At 50.4% G+C, this 15,034-nt stretch overlaps 1 protein-coding gene across 1 annotated transcript; it reads right to left on the bottom strand.

Moving 5' to 3' along the window:
- Positions 1–2,669: 2,669 nt before the first annotated feature.
- On the bottom strand, positions 2,670–14,116 carry RAB3D (RAB3D, member RAS oncogene family). The gene is made up of 5 exons (XM_055430517.2): positions 13,904–14,116; positions 12,078–12,343; positions 11,222–11,340; positions 11,008–11,132; positions 2,670–5,528 (listed from the first exon to the last, which is right to left on the bottom strand). Exons 2-5 carry the CDS (start codon positions 12,303–12,305, stop codon positions 5,341–5,343), a joined length of 660 nt encoding a protein of 219 aa, XP_055286492.1. The 5' UTR covers positions 12,306–12,343; positions 13,904–14,116; the 3' UTR covers positions 2,670–5,340.
- Between the last annotated feature and the right edge of the window lie 918 nt (positions 14,117–15,034).

Below are 15,034 nucleotides of genomic sequence, written 5' to 3'. Positions count from 1 at the left end.
TCTCTCTTGAATTCCTTTAGGGCCCACCAGCTCACACCAGAGGGCTATAATTACTGATGACTAAGTTCCTCCTGTAGGGAGTACTTTCTGAATTCAGAAATTCACATTTGGAGGGCCGGAATCACAGATAGCTGTGATATTTCTTGCCCCACCGATATGACAGGAGACATTTCATTTCACAGTAGCAGAAACTCCTTAGAAGCAAGATGATGGAGAAGGCTGGGCCCCAGCCAGATAAGAGAGTAAAGACCATTTATTCCTCATTCTTGAAGTTAAGGAGAACCTGACTACACATGCGCAGAAAGGCTCCTTGGAGGTCAAAAGAGAGGGGGTGTCAGCTTATAGTACATGATGTCAGCCTACCCATAGGCCTCTTTGCTGAAATCTATCTTTGCTAAGAGATGTGCATGCACACTTGGGAGGAGCCTGAAAGTGAAGTGAAAGTGAAAGTCGCTCAGTCATGTCTGACTCTTTGCAACCCCATGGACTATACAGTCCATGGAAGTCTCCAGGCCAGAATACTGGAGTGGGTAGCCTTTCCCTTCTTCAGGGGTCTACCCAACCTAGGAATCGAACCAGGGTCTCTGCATTGCAGGCAGATTCTTTACCAGCTGAGCCACAGGGGAAGACCAAGAATACTGGGGTCGGTAGCCTATCCCTTCTCCAGCGGATCTTCCCAACCTAGGAATCGAACCAGGGTCTCTGCATTGCAGGCGGATTCTTTACCAACTGAGCGTATCAGGGAAGCCCTGGAGGAGCCTAAGGCAAACCAAACACGGGCTCAGAACCAAGCAAAGCAAGATGACTGACGAAAGTAAACCAGGAAGAAATGTACCGTAAAAGTGACTCAAACTACCATGAGGGCGTGACTCTGATCTTGCTGGTGTGTCTGATAGGGACAGAAGAGGATGATCAAATAGTTAGCTTGGAAACCCCATTAATAAGATTAATCATCACTCAAGAAAGTAATGGGAAAATTCTGAAACAAGGTGGGCCTGCCTGACTTATATAGCAAAACAGGTGGCTTAGCATCAAAGTCAGATTGGATTGCTTAATGATAAAAGCAAGCTAACTTGCTTAAAAACAAAACCATGCAACACAAGCATGAGGCATGCCCCAAAGCAGTAAAACAATGGTGGCATGAGACCCACATCCTGCCCAGTGTTTTTTGGCCCCTAAGATGTGTTCTTTGCACCAAGCCCCCCAAAACAATAAAACAACAGTAGAAAATAATACCTACGATCTGCCTAGTGGTGTCATCAAGTTAATGACTCCACAATCGGGCTCTGTGGACACAAAAAACTATCATCTACGGGAAGGTGACTTTTCAAAATGAAAGAACTTCATTGTACTGAGACCTGAAAATATTTTTCAAAATTGCTGTGACAATCCTGGCCTGACCATGTAGGGAGGGACAAGTAAACCTCCCTGCCCTAGCCTGGGGGAAGAACTGATGATGGAAAACATGATATCTCTCAAGAAAGACATTCTTTTGGTGAAATTTTAACTGTTAATGTTTTTGGCATTGTGCTTTGTACCATTTATTAAATAAAAATTTTAGAATTAAAAAAAAAAGAAAGACAAATAAGATTTTCTCCCTTTCCACTCTCTTCCTCTGACTATAAAAATGTAACTCACTGAGTACCCGGGGCAGGCAAGCATTGTGCTGCCCACTTGTGAACCTTACAAGCGTCCCTTTCTAAGAAATCATTTTTTATCTATCACTTTGCATGCATGCTAAGTCAATTCAGTCATGTCCAACTCTGCGACCCTAGGGACTATAGCCTGCCATGGACTGTAGCCTCCTCCATCCATGGGATTTTCCAAGCAAGAATACTGGAGTGGGTTGCCATGCCCTTCTCCAGGGGATCTTCCCAAACCAGGGATCAAACCCAGGTCAGGGATCGAATCTATGTCCCTTATGACTCCCACATTGGCAGGCAGGTTCTTTACCACCAGCACCACCCTGGGAAGCATACATCTATCACTTCGCCCCTCGCTGAATTCCTTTCTGTGCTAAGACATAAAGAACTGTGGTGTCAAGAGTTCTTCAGAGCCCTGGAAACGACACCTAAGGGTTTCATGTCTGTCCACCTGTGCTCTTTTTCCGCCTAATAAATACTTCACTTGTTTCACTACCTTCTGTCTTTGTGCAAATTCTTCTCTGCAAAGCAGAAGAGCCAGGGTCTTGTCACTGACCACTGGTCTAGTAACTAGGATTTGTTGTTCTCACTGTTGAGGTCCAGCCTCAATCTCTGGCCAGGAAACGAAGGCCCGATTCAAGCAGCTTAAGACCACTGGAAAGTGACAACAAAGTGTTAGTGGTTGTGTCCAACACTTCACGACCCCATGGACTATAGCCATGGGGTTACATGGCCAGGCTCTTCTGTCCATGGAATTCTCTAGGCAAGAATACTGGAGTGGGTTGCCATTTCCTTCTCCAGGGGATCAAACCCAGGTCTCCTGCACTGCAGGAAAATTCTTTACCATCTGAGCCACCATGGAGGTCATCAGAGATCAGCCCAACTAGAGGCAGCCCCAGATCTGTCCTGATACAGGTTCTGCAGCATCACACACGGCCCTCGACCAACTCTCCACTTGGCTGTGATTCAACTGCCCTCTTCCTGGAAACTCCATTTCACTAATGGAAAGAAAAGAACCACAGCATCTGGGCATAACAACTTTTTTATTTTCTCAAGAAAAGTGCACATCTTTATGACTGAACATCCAAGGACGGCTTACACAAGGAGAACCACACCCAGAATATAAATGACCAGGTCTAGAGCTCTTTCCTGGTGTGTTCTGGGATCATGGAGGAGAAGTCACTTATTGGAATTAGCACTTCAACACTGAGATCAAATTTCACCCTTTGTTTTGTTTTCAATGGAGTTGGGAGAGAAACACACAAGAAAATTATCCCCAGAGAAGCCAAAGAAAGAAAAGCAAAACAAACATAACCCCAAACCCCAAAAGGAGATCATGGCAATTTCCTGCTGACATTGGAAAGACAAGGTGAAAGCAAACGATAAGAAGGCACAGCAGGGATGCAGGATACAGCCTCAAGTCACCTCCCCAGATCCCAGCCTTCTGGGCACTAGGAAGCTGTCTTCCCACAGCCAAAGTTTTGTTTGTAAACTCAACAGACCTCCATTCCCTCCCAGTGATCTTTGAGGACATCAGTTTCAGTTTCCCAGACACTGTCGGGAGTTAAACCTCCCCCCAAAACATCATAAGATAAAAACTTAACACCATTTTTAGACCAAACAAGAAAAATTCTCCTACATCATTCCCAGGCTTGAGAGAACCCTCAAGAGTGGCAGCTGTCTAATTGCAACTTAAAATTGAACTGCTGAAGTCTTGTGTAAACAGAAATCTTAGGCCAGGTCAGGTACAAGATGCAGCCAAAGCTGTCTTCTATCACACAGGCTATCACACAAGTCAGCTGGTCCCCTTGATAGTGACACTCTGGCCGAACATTTTTTTTCTGGCAGAAGTTAAAGGAAAATGGACAGGCAAAGGGAATCTTGACAGGCCATGGTGTGTCTTAAGAAGCCTTTTTCTAGCTGCTTTAATTTCTCTTTTATGTTAAAGCAACTAACATTTTAGACACCCCTGCCCCAAACCTTCCGATAAGTCTCATGTGGTGTATTTCCAAGAACTTGTCCTTTTCATCACTGTCTAGTTTGTTGGTGTACAAAAATATCCCCACTTTTGATGCTTTAAGGGCAGTCCCTGATTTGGGGTGAACAGGGCCCTCTGGAAACAAATTCAGTCTCCAGTTCTATAAAGGTAAGAACTACGTTAAACTTGGCCCAGACCTTCCCCATTCCTGATAGGAAGTAGCAGAGATCCTCAAGGCTACAGAAAATCATTTTGGCAGCAGGGGCTGGGAGACTGGACGAATCATACACTTTGGCTGTCCTCACAGTGTCTGTCAAGTTCTGGGGTATCAGTGGTCCAGGGTAGAAAGAGGTACTGTGTCACCAAGGTTGGACTCAGGTGGGCAGAAAAGGCCACTGAGCAGAGGATGGGGCCAGGAAGGTGTCAAAATGAAGATCACCTCCCAGCAGGAGCCCCTGGTAGCTGGGGACAACCCAACCTGGTGGGCTCCCCACTAGTGCCTCAAGCAACCAGGGGGACGGGTTCTCCGCCCATCTGTCTTCAGCCTGCCACTCCCAAGTGCCATCTGGGAAATACAAGTAGCAACAGCGGTTACCCAGCCCTGCCTTCCCTACTGCCCCTCCAGCCAAACCCCAAAGTGTCCTTTCCTGTGGCTCCTCCATTAGCAGAGAACATCACTGGACCCCAGAGATAACATGGCTCGGGAAGCCAGCCCTGAGTCTTCAAGGTTTTTCAAGTGGGAGGAGCCGATGTCCTCACATGGAGAGCCGCCGGCCAGTGCAGGCTACGCTACAGGAATATTGCTCCATTTCCTTTTTGAGCAGGATATGGGATGTGGAAAGACCTTGCTTAAACATTACCAGTCAAACAGGGCCCGTGGAAGGCAGGTCAGGGCAGGAGAGCCTAAGCTTCTAACTCTGAATTAACTCCTGGTAAAAAGTCCTCAGCAGGAATGCATGATTCTCTGCCTGGCCCGGAGCAGCCCATAGTTTCCAGAATTCTGTTCTGGATCGGGAATGCAGTGGGTCAGCTGTAACAGTGGTAGGGTCGAGCAAATTCTGGGGAAGCTCAGAAGGCACTTCTGGGGTCCCTGAAGCCGCGGGTGGGGGTAGGGAGCGCTCTGGTTAAAGCCGTTTTAATACTGCTTTCACAGGCAGAAGATCTGCAGGTCTTAAGGGAGGGGTCTGGGAGATGCAAAACCATCACCCCGGTTCACAGGCAGACTGGGCGATCCTGAGAAAGGCGCTGCCTTCCACATCTCCAGGGATGAATTCTGACATCCCTCCCACCAACTCCCCAGCCCCACCCCAACTGCACGAGGGAGAAGAACCATCTCTGGCCAACACGCGAACTAAAAACAATGCCCAACTCAGAAACGGATGCAGATAAGTGGTTCTAACCCAGAAGGCATGGCGGCTGCCCCTTCACCAGGCGGAGTGGGACGAGCCGTGTGCGTGCTCACTATCACCATGGCAACGCCGGGAAGCAGCAAGCTCGTGCACGCCCCTAACCCAGACCCTACCCTCAGTGCAGGGTCTGGAGCCTGCGACAGGGGCTGCTTGGGCAGGCTGGTGGCCATGGCCAGAGAACGCGCCATGCGGGAGTGGGGGCGGCTGATGGGAAGTGGGGGGCGCCCTGAGCTTGGAAACAGCCCTTGTGGCTCATGCCTCAGTTACAGTCTCTGCCGAAGCAGGAGGGGGCGGGGTGGGGGAGTGATCTCTAGCAGGGACAGCTGCTGGGCTGTGGGGCTGGGGTGTCCCCCAAGGCCGGGCCTTTCCCATTGCTGCCCGGGCTAGAGTTGGGTTCCAGGGACTCATTCATCTTCTCGCAGATGACGTCCACCAGGCGCTCAAAGACCTGCTTCACGTTGATGTTCTCCTTGGCGCTGGCCTCGAAGAACTCAAAACCTGGAGGAATATAAGATGGGAAGATGTGGGAATTCCCTGGCGGTCCAGTGGTTAAGACCCCGTGCTTCCACTGCAGGAGGCACGGGTTCGATCCCTGGTTGGGAAACTAATATCGTACATATTGGGGGGGGGGTAGTTAAAAATAATAAATGGCTTATAAAAAAATAAAAAGATAGGAAGATCTGTGAAACCCTGGGGGGTCAGAGCCTGGGCTATGGCATCACACGAACCTAGGTTCCAAGTCCAGTTCTGACCTTCGTTCAGCTGGGGGACCTTGACTTGAGAGTCTTAGTCTTTCTGAGCCTGTTTGCTCTTCTGTAAAATGGGAACAACGATGCTGCTGATGCTGATAAAAATGTGTGACAGCAGCGCTTGCCCGGACTACCTTGCGTCTCTTTGTCACAAGGCAGTGGTGGCACTCATCTTCTATCCAATTTCTGCTGCACAGGAAGGCACAGCCAGGGTGCCCACGAAGCCCAATATTTACGTGGACCTTTTAAGCACAGCCAAGTATTTCACATGTTCTGGAACATATGCTCCAGGTCAAAGAAAACAGGACAGGCTTCAGCCCAGGAGTACCCAGTTTGTAACCTCTGTCAGCCAGATAATGGCAGGTTTCACAGAGTTTTAGAGAGCATACAGTTTAGAGAGCATATGCAGTTCCTGGCCTACAGAGTGCACTAAAAACAGTAATAATAATAATAGGCAGTACTTACACAATGCTTACTATGTGACAGGCACTTTTCTAAGAACTTTATGTAAATGAACTCATTTAAGGATGCTCTGTGCATGCGCAGTCACTCAGTCTAAGGTAGGTAGTTTTTGTTGGGGGAGCTGGACCATACAGCTTGTGGGATCATAGTTCTGCGATCAGGGATTGGACCCATGCCCCCTACAGTGGAAGGGTGGAGCCCTAAACACCTGACTGCTAAGGAATGCCCTATGCTGCTGCTGCTGCTGCTAAGTCACTTCAGTCATGTCCGACTCTGTGTGACCCCATAGACGGAAGCCCACCAGGCTCCCCCATCCCTGGGATTCTCCAGGTAAGAACACTGGAGTGGGTTGCCATTTCCTTCTCCAATGTGTGAAAGTGAAAAGTGAAAGTGAAGTCGCTCAGTCGTGTCCGACCCTTAGTGACCCCATGGACTGCAGCCTACCAGGCTCCTCCATCCATGGGATTTTCTAGGCAAGAGTACTGGAGTGGCTTGCCATTGCCTTCTCCGTGCCCTATGCTATTATAGTCCATTTTATAGATGGGGAAACTGAGGCACACAGCAGGAAAGTCACTCATGTAAATTCACACAGGTTAACACACTCAGGCTGCCTGGTTGAAATAATAATAGATTAAATATTTCTCCTGTACCACCTTGGGCCTCAGGAGAGAGGGCAAGCTGGCTGATTCCTTTTGGGGAGGGGGGGGTGAAGCAGATTTGAATAGACTTTTAGCATCACAGGGATCATCATAACTTTTTCTCTTAAAAAATAAAAAAATGTTTATGAACTTCCCTGGTGGTCCAGTGAAGAATCTGCTTTCCAATGCAGGGGATGTAGGTTCAGTACCTGGTTGGGGAACTAAGGTCCCACATGCCTCGGGGCAACTAAGCCTGAGTGCTGGAACTACTGTGCCCATGCTCTGCAACTAGAGAAAACCCAGCGCTGCAACGAGACCCAACAAAGCAAAAAAAAAAAAAGTTTATCCACTTAGCAAAAGGTGAGAGGTGGTACAAATGCTTTGGGGACCTCACCAGAGTTCCTGGGCTACAAGAAGTGGCCCTGCTGCTGCTGCTGTCACTTCAGTTGTGTCCGACTCTGTGTGACCCCATAGATGGAAGCCCACCAGGCTCCCCCGTCCCTGGGATTCTCCAGGCAAGAACACTGGAGTGGGTTGCCATTTCCTTCTCCAATGTGTGAAAGTGAAAAGTGAAAGTGAAGTCGCTCAGTCATGTCCGACCCTTAGCGACCCCACGGACTGCAGCCTACCAGGCTCCTCCATACATGGGATTTTCTAGGCAAGAGTACTGAAGTGGCCCAGCAACCTGCAAATAAGGGTGTACATGACTGTCCTTCCTGAGCCCTGGTTCAGGCTTCACCTGCTGGGAACTATGGTCTCCAATGTATCCCCATCTGCCATTCCCTAGGTAGGCCAGAAATTCAGTCAAATGTCCAGGCTATTACACACAGCACAGGGTAAACAGGCCTCTATTCTAGCCCTTGTCATTATCATGCAGCACTATAAAAATCCATTGTAATTAGTTAATGTATAATTATCCATCTACGTCTCCACTATTAGAACACTCTCACCAAGAGGGCAGGATGTCTATCTGCCTTGTCCACAACTACAGCCCAGGGCCTGGCACAGAGCAAGTGCTCAGAAACTACTGACTGAATGACTGACCAGATGGATGACTGGATGAGTGGGTAGAGGGATATATGGATGAATAGTGTGTATTTAGATGGATGGATGGACAGGTGGATGGATGGAGAGATGGATACACAGATGAATGGATAGATGTATAGATGGGTGGATATAGATGGATGACTGGAGGAGTGGGTAGAGGGATGGACAGGTAGATGGATGGATGGAGAGATGGCTATATGGATGAATGAATAGGTGGATGACTGGATGAATGGGTGGATGACAGAGGTGGGGCACGAACACAGATCTCTATCCTGAGCCGGGTGATCATCAGTGTCACCCCACCATTTCCCTAGGCCAATCTGGCATTTCATTAATCATGTCCATCTCTGCCTCAAATAATTTGAGTTTTTCTTCTTTTTTTAGGACTGAATTTTTGGCTGCCCCACACAACAGGATCTTAGTTCCCCAACCAGGGAATTGAACCCATGCCTCCTGCAGCTGAAGTGCGGAGTCTTAACTACTGGAGGACCAGTGAAGTCCCAGTGTTTTTAAACACTTTTTTTCTTCTGATTATAAATATTCCCTGGAGAAACTGCTGAAAAATATCAAGACAGCTAAAAATGCTGTATGTAATCTTACCATCCAGAAACAACTCCTATTGCTGTTTTGACATCTAGCTTTCCACTTTAAAAAAAAATACATAATTGTTGGGGTTCGGTTTGTAGTGAGTAGGAGTATGTGGGCACACATGTGTGGATTTTTTTCTACAAGATTGGGGTCCAAATCCATCTCCCAATTTGTTGTCCGATATTTTAAATTTAATGGCAGAGAGGGAATCTGCCCCTCACCCCCAGGAACTAGATGTTTTCCACAAGAAGGTGTGGTCAGGGGACTTCCCTGGTGGTCCAGTGGTTAAGACTCTGCATGACCACGGCAGGGGGCGAGGGCTCAATCCCTGGTCAGGGAACTAAGATCCCCCATCCCGTGTGTTGCAGAAAACAACAACAAAAAAGGTGTGGCGGCATTCTCAAGTATTCCAGCCTATGGCAGGGCCTCAACAGCTGACTGCCAGCACATCTGTAAATGAGACCCAGGCTCAGGTTCCTAAAACACAGGGGACAAAGGAGGAGGTGAAACGGCAGCATGAAGGAGCAGAGTCAAACCCCAAATGGGAGACGTTCCACAGGACAAAGACCCAGTTTCTCCAACAAATGATGGCAAGAGAAAAAAGGAAAAGAAAAAGGAGAAGGTTATGGTCCAGGGGTCTGTGAATTTTCTCTGCCTAAGGGTCAGACAGTAAATCTCTTAGGTTTTAGGTACAAACATCAGCAACACTTCACAATCATGCTAGCTAACACTTAGATGCAACCTAACACATGCAGAATTCTGTTAGAACTGCTTCATGCGTCATAACTCATTTAACCCTCCTGACAACCTAACCAGCTGGGGCTGTTATTATATTATCTGCCTTTCACACATGAGGAAGTGCTGGCCCAGAGAGCTAAAGTCACCAGTGCGAGATCACAAAGCCATCAAGAAATAACTGGAGTTAATGTTCAATCAGGGCCAGGATTTGCTTATTTAATCTAACAGCCCTATGAGGTAGATAAGGTTTTCACCTGTTTCCTAGATGGAGCAATGGAAGCACAGAGAGGGTAGGTGAAGTGCTCAAAGTCACATAGTTAGTGGATTGCAAGAGGGGATTCTAGCTCCAGAGTCTCGTCCTTAACCAGCCCTCCCTGCATAGTGGTTACATTCCCTCTTGCACAGAAAGTCCTGGGGAGGGACTAGAATACTCCAGGACAAGATTTTCTTTTAGCTTAAACTTTGAATTGAGAATCTATTCACCTGTTTCACAAAGGTAGGCTGAAAAGTTCCCCTCCAACTCTGGTAGCATCCCAGGTCACCAGGATTACTAGATCCTTCTGTATCCTTCCAGAGTTCCTTTAAGCAAACATCAATATACATTCTTATTCTCACCCTTTTTAAACACTAATGCAGGGTTTGGCAAACTGAGCTGCAGGCCAAATCTGGCTTGTTGCCTATTTTCTTTTTAAGTATTTATTTAAGTATTAAATTTAAGTATATTGGGTCTTCTTGGTGGCTCAGTGGTAGAGAATCTGCCTGCCAAGGCAGGAGACACGAGTTCGATCCCTGGGTCAGGAAGATCCCCTGTAGAAGGAAATGGCAACCCACTCCAGTATTCTTGCCTGGAAAATTCCATGGACATAAGAGCCTGGAGGGCTATAGTATGTTGGGTCGCAGAGTCGGACATGACTGATCGACTGAGCATGCATGTGCATAGCTGATTTATCATATCATGTTATTGTGTTAGTTTCAGGTGCTGTTGCCTATTTGTGTAAAGTTTTATTGGCAGACAGTCACACTCATTCATCGATGTATTATCCAAGGCTGCTTTCAGGCACAGCTGAGCAGTTAGACCTTAGGACTGAAAATATTTCCTATTTGGCCCTTTAAGAAAATGTTGGCATGGGACTTCCCTGGCAGTCCAGTGGTTAGGGCCCCTCGCTTCCACTGCAGGGAGCATGGGTGCAATCCCTGGTTGGGGAACTAACAAGCTTCCCTGTGTAGCCAAAAAAAAGAAATGTTTGCTGATCCCTGGACTAAAAGCAGCAGCCATACCTACTATTCTGTAGTTTGCTTTTTCCACTTACCCATATATCTGTAGACTGCAGAGCATAAAGAATGGCCTGATCCTTTTTCACAGCTGCATAGTATTCCCCCATGTGTCTATACTTTACGTGTAGCTGCTTCCCCCCGCTGTGAGAGACTTGGGAGGCTGCCAAGTTTTCCCTCCTACTAACTGTGCTGTAATCTGATACACCGGTCACTTCCCACATGGGTACAGGTGTTTGTAGGATAAATTCCCAGAAATGGTTTTGCTGAGTTTGGGTTCCCAGGGCAGTGGGGCAGTAAAGGTTATCTGTGGGTAAATCCTCTGGAATTAAATGTAGCAGGTGGTATGCATGCAGGTATTTTTCTGGGCAGATCTTCAAAGGGCAAAGTATTGGTGACTGTGGTTGGACCTGGGACTCAAGCATAGGGATGGAGGTTTGGTTCTGGGAGGTTCAGGGCCTGTAGCCCAAGTTGGGCACTGACCAAGGTCGTCGGCGAGCCTCCGGCCTTCCTCGGTGGGCACAACACGCTCATCCTCCAGGTCACACTTGTTCCCCACGAGGATGACCTGAGCATTGTCCCAGGAGTAGGTCTTGATCTGCGTGGCCCTGTGGAATTGGAGGGCTGTGTTAGGCCAGAGATTAGGGTCAGGGAGAGAGGGTGAAGGTCAGGGAGTCAGTGGTCAGCAAGCACTCACCAGTCCTGCACTGCAGCAAAGGACTCCTGGTTGGCAACATCATACATGAGCAGGAAGCCCATGGCTCCGCGGTAGTAGGCTGTGGTGATGGTACGGTAGCGCTCCTGGCCCGCCGTGTCCTGGGCACACAGTGGGGTCAGGCACACAGTGGGGTCAGGCATCTAGAAGCCACCCCATTCCCCAATCTACCTCTCCAGGTGGGCACCCCAGCCTCACAGCCCCAGTCTGATGACCAGGACATGGACCTGCCCTCACAGCCCCAAATTTAATGGGGAGAAATATGGGCCTGCTCTAGTCTGATGGACGGGACACATACCCTGTCCTTAAGGGGTTCCCAGTCTGAGCGGTCGGTGGCCTCTTAAAGACTTATAAGCCCCCTATGACCTCATCTCCAAGAACCAATTTCATGTCCACAAATAAGAACCACCTTGACCAGAGGGTACCACCTTGATGCAGACAGTCTGATGCTTGTTACCATGACAATCATTACCAGCAGGTGCTTTGGGAGCATGAGCATGACTCTGAAGAAGCTCAGTGGGAGCCTCCGGGCCTGTCCCAACAGGGTACTCAAACCTCTTCCCCATTCGTCACCAGATCTTCTAATCTGGCTTGGGTTAGTACTGTCTCCCCCTCAGACCCTAGAGGGCAGGGTAAATCCCCCTCATTCTGATGAATTCACTTCATGGATAATACCCCTGCTACGCTTCACACCTACCAAAACCCCTCTCCCTGACTCTGGATCACTGTTCCTGACCTGGGACCTCTCCTCATAGCCCTACATCCTTGCCTGAGCTTCCCCAAAGCAACCCCAGCCCCTGTCTGGGCTGGCAGACCCATAGACAGCCGCCTGGCCCACCCAGATCTGCAGCTTGATCCTCTTGTCGTGGCGGTAGACTGTCTTGACCTTGAAGTCAATGCCCACGGTGCTGACAAAGGCGGGCGTGAAGGAGTCATCGGCGTATCGGAACAGGAAGGACGTCTTGCCCACGCTGCTGTTGCCAATGAGCAGCAGCTTGAACATGTAGTCGAAGTTCTGGTCCGCTGCATCCCGCTGGCCTGTCGGGGGATCTCCAGCTGATGCCATCTTGGCAGGGAGCCTCTTGGGATGGGAGAGCTTGGGCCCTGCAGGGAAAAAATCACCGGGAATGGCCCCAGTGTCTGCACAGGTTGTTGTTGTTTTAGTCCCTAAGTCGTGTCCAACTCTGCGACTCCATGGACGGAAGCCCGCCAGGCTCCTTTGTCCATGGGATTTTCCAGGCAAGAATACCAGAGTGGGTTGCTATTTCTTCCTCCAAGGAATCTTCCTAACCCCAGGTCTCCTGAATCAGCAGGCAGTTTTTTTTTTTTTTACCACAGAGCCACCTGGGAAGCCCATGCACCAGACCTGGGCTCAAATCCTGGCTCTGCCACTTGGAAGTCAAGTGATCCTGGATGCGTCACTTGCCCTTGTGGGGCCTCAACGTCCTCGCCTAGAAAATGTAGATGTTTGCCAAATGCAAGGGTCCAGGTTGGGGGTGCCTCATGGGGCTGCTGAGGAACCAGAACCTTCGGAAGGTGCGGGTGTGGACTTTGCCCCAGGGCGAGAAGCTGGCATGGCCCAAGTGTGAGCTGGGGGTAGCTGGGACTGTCAGCTGGATAGAGCCCCCCGCCCCCTGGCCTGCCCGCCACCACCCAGGGCCTGAGTGTTGACTTTGGCAGGTGTTAGCCACCTGCCTGCCCCTACCCAGGCCAACTTTAAGTCTTTCCCTGAAGCTCATGGGGAGGGGGCTTTCAGTGGATACACCCCAGGGTTTAATGCCCAGCTCTACCCTCAAATGGGTCCTGCCACCTTCTGTTTGTCAAAGGGGCTGGGCCCATCTGCATCCCAGGAAAGCTGACTCACCCCAGCCCAGCGTCAGCCCACGGAGGCCAGAAAGATGGTCTTCCAATCCAAGGAAACCACCCACCCCAGCCACCACCCTGACCACCTGGATGGGCCTTTCCTGTCAGTCTGTCTCCACAGATAAGGCTGCTTCATCTGGGGCCGTGCACCCCCTCAGTCACTGCAGAGGCCTATTTTCCTAGCTGTTATGGCTGCTGCCTGAGCCTCACAGGGAGGCCCCAGAAGGCCTGGGTGAATGGGGGGTAACCAGAGAGGCACCCCTGGCAAAGCCATTTCTCAACTACCCCCTGGGGCTTTTATCCAGGTTAAAAAGGAGGACCTAGCCGGCCCTCCTTTCCTGCCCAGCCCTCTGCCCCACCCCGTGTTCCGGGAGAACGAGTTTGAGGAGGGGAAGGGAAGAGGCAGGAAGCCTTTCCCCATGCTAGGAAGGGCGGCCAGGATGGGGCCCCGACTCCGCCCCAACCTCAGCCCACCTGTCAGCCGGTCCCATCTCTTATCTGACCATCTGGTGACTCTCTCAGGCCAGGCACGAGTTAAGGGACCCCGGAGGGGTCGGTCCTGTCCCCCTCGTCACCTGATGTGGGGCGCCCCAGCCAGTGCTGGGGAGCTCCGAGCTTCCTCCCATCACCATATGGTCACATCTCTTGTTCCCAGCTGGGCTGTCTGCCCCGCCCGCGCCCCATTAACGCTCCCGATGAGCCCAGCTGGGTAGGGGCGAGGGAAGAGGCGTCCCCCGCCGTCTGCCTTTGTTCCCCAGGCCCCCGGCCCTCCCCCGCTAAGCCCCAGTCCCCCCAGGAGACCTGCTGGGACGCGGAGGCGCGGGCTGGAGTGCTCTCCCTCCGAGGGAGTCACTTCGCGTGGGGGGGAACGCTGGCCGCGAGGGTTCTGCCTCCGAACTCTCTGCGACCTGGCCCTGGTTGCGACCCAGACCCCGCAGCCGCAGCCGCAGACGCCGCCGTCGCCGCCGCTGCCAGCAGCCACCCGGATCCCGCGCCGGCCCCGCCCCTAAGCGGGAGGAGAGGCCGCTCCTGGGGAAGGGCGGGGAGGAACCGGGGCGGGGCTTGTGGGGCTGGGCAGGGGCGCAGTGGGGCGGAGGAGGGGCTGGAAGTACGTCCAAGCGCGCAGCTAGCTGTCTGTTCCCTGCCAATAAACACTTCATTTTAACCAGCCAGACTTGGAGTTCCGACATGTGCACAGCAGCTAAGAGCACCGACTCTGGAGCCAGGTTCGAATCTCAGCTCCACCGCTTCCAGTCCTTGTCCAAGCTTTGGACATGTTAACCTCCCGGGGCCTCATTTTCCCCATCCATCATGTGGTCGGTCGTTAACAAGGGTCCCCACTTCAGAGGGTTGGGTAAGGGTTCTGATATGAGTTTGTTGTTTGTAAAGTGCAGCGCCTGGGTAAGGGTTCTGATATGAGTTTGTTGTTTGTAAAGTGCAGCGCCTGACCCTAAACTGGGATAGACACCTTTTCCAAATACCCTGAAGAGTTAACCCCCTCCTTTTACAGATAAAGAAATTGGAAATCAGAGAGGGGCAGGCCCTGGCCTGAGGCCACAAAATTTGACATCCAGGCCCAACTGTGGTATTTTCTTCAGGCCAACAGCAGAGAATCTGCATTTATAATAGCTCAGGCTTAAGATTTCCCTGGGGGCCCGGTAGTTAAGACTCCATGCTTCCACTTCAGGAGGCTTGGGTTTGATACCCTGCTCACGGAACTAAGGTCCCACATGTCATGTGGCCAAAAAAATTTTTAAACCAAAAAATTTTAAAGTTCAGGCTTTGCTGGGGTCCTAATTCAAACAACTGCACCTGAAGCCACTTGCTGAACTTCACTGAGCCCCCATTGCTTCTTGGGAACAATGTTAGCCACCTCCAAGGGGTACTGTGGATGAACTGAGATGTGTGTCAGTCAGGAAGTGTTTCCTTTTG

This window comes from Moschus berezovskii, chromosome 8 (genome assembly GCF_049115385.1).
Source record: "Moschus berezovskii isolate FMDL1 chromosome 8, NW_MosBer_1.0, whole genome shotgun sequence".
NCBI lineage: Eukaryota > Metazoa > Chordata > Mammalia > Artiodactyla > Moschidae > Moschus > Moschus berezovskii.
This window is presented reverse-complemented; position numbering and strand designations above follow the sequence as displayed.

Excerpts from the sequence above, each read along its gene's own strand:
- RAB3D (XM_055430517.2), bottom strand. The coding sequence starts at position 12,305 with ATGGCATCAGCTGGAGATCCCCCGACAGGCCAGCGGGATGCAGCGGAC. Across the intron at positions 11,341-12,077 it reads GGATCAAGCTGCAGATCTGG|GACACGGCGGGCCAGGAGCG; the intron begins GTGGGCCAGGCG and ends CTGTGTGCCCAG. Across the intron at positions 5,529-11,007 it reads GAGGCTCGCCGACGACCTTG|GTTTTGAGTTCTTCGAGGCC; the intron begins GTCAGTGCCCAA and ends ATATTCCTCCAG.